This window comes from Carassius carassius, chromosome 4 (genome assembly GCF_963082965.1).
Source record: "Carassius carassius chromosome 4, fCarCar2.1, whole genome shotgun sequence".
Taxonomy (NCBI): domain Eukaryota; kingdom Metazoa; phylum Chordata; class Actinopteri; order Cypriniformes; family Cyprinidae; genus Carassius; species Carassius carassius.
Window position 1 is genome coordinate 1132440 of NC_081758.1, and position 5000 is coordinate 1137439.

At 43.3% G+C, this 5000-nt stretch overlaps 1 protein-coding gene across 1 annotated transcript in view; it reads right to left on the reverse strand.

The window, feature by feature from the left end:
- The window catches only part of LOC132131886 (CAP-Gly domain-containing linker protein 1-like), a 20823-nt gene that overhangs the window by 5725 nt on the left and 10098 nt on the right, over positions 1-5000 (reverse strand). The window contains exons 9-17 of the mRNA XM_059544037.1: positions 4905-5000; positions 2774-3595; positions 2332-2383; positions 2166-2249; positions 1936-2089; positions 1629-1767; positions 1258-1446; positions 1027-1079; positions 421-538 (exon numbers count right to left, since the gene is read on the reverse strand). The exon at positions 4905-5000 is cut by the window's right edge and continues 9 nt beyond it. Of these exons, the coding sequence (XP_059400020.1) occupies positions 421-538; positions 1027-1079; positions 1258-1446; positions 1629-1767; positions 1936-2089; positions 2166-2249; positions 2332-2383; positions 2774-3595; positions 4905-5000 (1707 nt within the window). The remainder of the gene's footprint in view (positions 1-420; positions 539-1026; positions 1080-1257; positions 1447-1628; positions 1768-1935; positions 2090-2165; positions 2250-2331; positions 2384-2773; positions 3596-4904) is intronic.

Consider the following 5000-nt stretch of genomic DNA (forward strand, 5'->3'; position numbering starts at 1 on the left):
ACATGGTTAACAATGGAAGAACAATGATTTCAAGCATCACCCTCCTTTTAACATGTCAAGTCTGCCATTCTAACCCAATCAGCCTGACATAATGATCTCCAGCCTTGTGCTCGTCAACATTCTCACCTGAGTTAACAAGACGATTACTGAAATGATCTCAGCAGCTCCTTTAATGACAGCAATGAAATGCAGTGGAAAGGTTTTTTTGGGATTAAGTTAATTTTCATGGCAAAGAAGGACTATGCAATTCATCTGATCACTCTTCATAACATTCTGGAGTATATGCAAATTGCTATTATAAAAACTTAAGCAGCAACTTTTCCAATTTCCAATATTTATGTAATTCTCAAAACTTTTGGCCAAGACTGTATAGCAAATCTTATAATCCTCCTCCGTGTTTTTAGCTGTTGAAGACGTTACCTGGTTCCTCAGAGACTCTATTTCTGTGTGCTTCTCTGAGATCAGGGCACTCTGTGTTTGGAGAGACTGCTGAAGAGCTGCGTTCTGCTTCTCACATTCACTCTTCAGAGTGCTTTCCCTGCAGAAGAGTGCACTTTAGTCATCATTTACCTGCCGTCAGGCTCTGCGTGTGACTCTTCTTCATCCACGAAACGAAAAGAAAAGCTTAGCAGAATCTTCACGCTGCTTCTGATCACAAATCATACTTTCTATCATACATACAAAAAAAAAAAAAGAGACTAAAATGACCAGTAGGTGGCAGCAAGCCGCTGTTTTACTGACCGAGTCGTTGAGTCATTTATTCAGTCGATTTGTTCAAAACGGCTGATTCGTAAGAAACTGTTTATTATGCAAGTAAGGGTCTAGTAAGGGTCTAGTAAGGGTCTATGAATCACTGATTCAACATGTTCAAAAAAAGGCAAATTCATTTAGCAACAGAGTAAAAGGAGGGAAGTAAAGATCAGAACTCACACGGGAATAAATCATTTTCATCATATATATGAAGCGCATTAATAAACGGCTAAAGGAGAGATCACCTGACGCACTGAACTAGAGAGCATTCATTACCTGGTCTTCATCTCCTTCAGCTGCTCGTGGAGCTCGTCACACTCCTTTCTGAGCTGCATTGAGAGGGAAGCAAATTTAGGGCTGAACACATGAATCATCACAGCATTGTATATAAAGCATCAAATATTTACATAAAACACAACATCGACCCATTTCATTCAATTTGAGCATTCATAAAATATAAAGAGGAGTTCAGCTCAATGATCTGGACACTGCATCCTTCAGTCTCACCCCAGCTGTTTCTCTGGAGGTCTCCAGCTGCTGGATCTGTGTCTTCAGCTCCAGGCCTTCGTCCCGAGACACACCGAGCTCCTGCTGCACTCGAGCAAGCTCACGCTGTAGTTCCTGCACTTGTGTTGAGTGGCGATCCACAGTGAGCACGTCTTTGGCTTTGGCCTGACTGTCTGCAGCGCTCTTCTCCTGAGGACACATGAGTCAAACATGAGTCTGCTTGACAACACACAGAATGAAGAATGACCCACAGCTGGTAGAATCCTTGAAAGCGTAATAGAAGTGTTCAACGTTTCCTCACTCTCATGTGCTTCCGGTAAGGGCTGGGTGATCAATGATCTCGTTATGTGATAAAATCGAGCCGTTCTCACCAGAAGCTCGATGGTGTCCTGCAGACTGCACAGCTCTGCTCGGTGTTTCTGCTCCAGGCTTTCAGCTTCATTCTCAGCCTGGACTTGAGCTCGAGAGCGTCTGTCCTCTTCATGCTGCTTCTGAAGCTCCTCTAGTCTCCTGAAACCAGGAGCAGCGTTCGTGAATCAGCTGTGATCGATTCAGTCCACAAACACATGTTGAAACACATGATCAATGTCAGGCCCCACAAACCAGACCCAGCTAATATGTAAACTAGTTTCCTCTCGCTCTATACGCTTTGTTTTTATCACACGTATGAACGCAGACCTCTCTTTCTGCTTGAGCTCCTCGTTCAGCTGTGTTATTAGAGCAGAGCTGTCTCCCGCTGATTTCATGTCCACGATGTCCTCCTCAAGTTTAGTTTTGTCTTCGGTCAGCAGCACTATTGTTTCTTGGTTTGCGTTCAGATTTCTCTGTAAAGCTGAAGAAGGAAGACACCAGTCACAAACAGCACACTTGAGTCAGTTTGTTGTCTGCTCGATGGGCTGGTTACTGACCGGCGCACTGACTCTTCATCTCCTGTAGTTCAGCACAGAGGGATGTGACCTGATCCTCTTTGCTCCTTAGCTCCTCCAGTAACTCTGAGACAGACAGCCAATGCACAGCTCTATCAAATCTGACACAAGTCAAGACGTGACTCGGAGTAATCGTGCGTGCACGTACCTTGATTAGTCCGAGCAGATTTGACTTGATCATTAGAGGTCTTCTCAAGATTCTGTTTCAGGGAAATGAAGAATGTGAATTCATTTGAGGATTAATCATAGGCTTAATTCCTTGTCTTCGTTTACTACTCGGTTGTGCTTGTGGCATCAATGTTTCTTTTCTAAAAAAAAAAACACACCTAATATAGAGGTTTATAAATAAATTATATCTAGACATCATGTGAATACTATTAATCCTCCTTAAATAGTGTTTAAAGTCTACTATATTTGTTATTATTGATCTAAGCATTATTTCATCACTCATTATGGTTCAAGTCATCTTGGAATATCTAAAAATAAAAAGCGACCTCTTCAGGGGTTTGTTCTCTAATATCGAGCCCTGACATGCACACGGTGTATAAGATGGTGCTTCAGTTGTGGGATAAATGGACATGAAGGCCTACCTTTTCTTCCTGAGATCTGGCTTGGCTCTTGTCCTCCTGTATTTGGCTCAGTAAACTCTGCATGTCTCTGTGCTGTGACTGCAGCGTCTGGAGAGCGGTTTCTTGCTCCAGAGCTTCTTGTGTCTTTTGTCGCAGCTGCTGGCCGATCTTAAGTCCCGTGTCCTCCAGCTCTCTGACCCTGAGCTCAGCGCTGTGAAGCTTCCCCAACACCTCCTCCATCTCCACCAGGTGCTGCTCCTCTGTCTTCTCCAGATTGGTGCGCAGTGTTTCTACCAGCCGTTCGTTCTCCTCCATGCCGTTCTGGAGCTGTGTCTTGTGATCGTTGGCTTCCCCTGTCCAGCCCGTGGCTTGAGAAGCATGCTTGTTTGCCAGAGCTTTACGCAGCTCCAGCAGCTCACACGTGTCTGAGGCTCTGAGCTCCTCCAAGGCTTGCTGGTGCGAGGATTTGACTGACGCTAGTTTAGCACGCCACTCCTCAACGATATTTGAATTCTCCTCCTTAGATTTGGCCAGCTGACCCAAAAGCTGCTCGTTATCCTTCAACAAGCGACCGGAGGATGATTGGAGCTGTGACAGAGATTCACGGTGTTCCTCTTCTCGAGCCGCGAACATCTTCTGCAGTGAATCCAGCTCTTCCTGGTGACGGTGGCCCTGAGCGTCCAGCTGCGTGTGGAGGGAGCACAGCTCTTCCTGGAGAGCAGGAACACCGTCCTGACCTGATACCGCTTCCAGAGACTTCCGGAGAGCTGCTACCTCCTTGTCCCGCGAGGCAAGATCGCGCTCCAACTCCAGGATACGGGACTTCTCCGACACCGTGGCCACCTAAGAGTCAAAACTGGTGTTTTAGTGAACGATGTGTGCTGTGTGGATGAGTGAGGACTTGGTGATGGTGCGCATATGATCATCTTTTCAGGTTAAGAAGGGGATAATGTAGTTCTTTTCAAATTATTGGAGCAATACCACCTAAGCTACAACCCCAGTTCTAGAAAAGTTGGGATGTTTTGTAAAAGTAAATGATAAATCTGGGACATAATTGGGAACAATGGTGACTTCAGAAGTGGGAAACAACCATCAACCCCGAAACTGATCATCTAACAGAGTTCCCACACATGAGTGGATTATGGTCTCGTCAGGTATTCATGGTCTAGGATCAAGGATTATTTTACAGACATTGTGTGGCGATTCCCATTTATATGTCTTTTTAAAATTATTATTATTTAGTAAATTTAGTAAGACCTTTAACCCTCTGTTTACACAACCACTCCCAGAATAGTTGGGTTCCGGAAGTAATAATGTCATCGTTTTTTTTCAATAAGGGAATAGAAAAAAAATCTTCAGTACTATCCTGCTAATTTATCATACTCTTGTGTTCAACGTATGCTTTATTTCCAGTAAGCCTTTTATATTTCTATGCATTTTTGTGCACAGTAAAATAAAATCGTCATTTCATGTAGTTAAATGCCGTCACCACATGTTTTCATCTTACCTATATATTTTGATCTTGTAGGGTCATTAAAAGCAATTGAGATATATTCACTCCGCACATCGGTTTTGCCCATTAGATATACATATTATCAACAACTTTAAGTGAATGAATAATGTTTTGTATTTCCTTCCATCATCAAAGCCATTTAGTACACCATCTCATAACAGTCTTTTTTCCTGATTTTCAAATAGTTTTGTGCTTCAGATAAATATTAGTTATGTTATAATTCACCTTATAGCTGGGTGGTTTGGTTCATGGCTTAAAAAGCTTTTCATGAAAACTTCCCTATGAAAAATCCCTATGGGGAAAATGAATGGAAAAATACAACGCCAGCAAAACTCTGCGTACAGTACTTCCTAAAGCTGAACCGATTCCCATTGGACAACTTACAATCTCCTGATGTTTTCATGATCTCTACAGCTGTGGGAACCCCATATAAAACTGTGTTCTTCTATATAGCAACACGTATATCAAGACACCACAATGATATCACAGCAGTTAGATATTTAGTGCATGTTAGTAATCATTCCTAGTGATAGTTATTAACTGGAGCAAGATCCCTCACGGACACCCTTTCACAGAAACATAGATGTTAGCTGGAGCGCTGTGGGAGATGTTCCCGTAGCCCAGAGGAAGAGCCATTACCCGAGAGTCCTCTAACTGCCTCTGCAGCTTGTCAGCTTTGGTCTTTTCAAAGAGAAGACTCTGTTCGAGCTCCTTCACAAGGGCATGCTCCAGCTG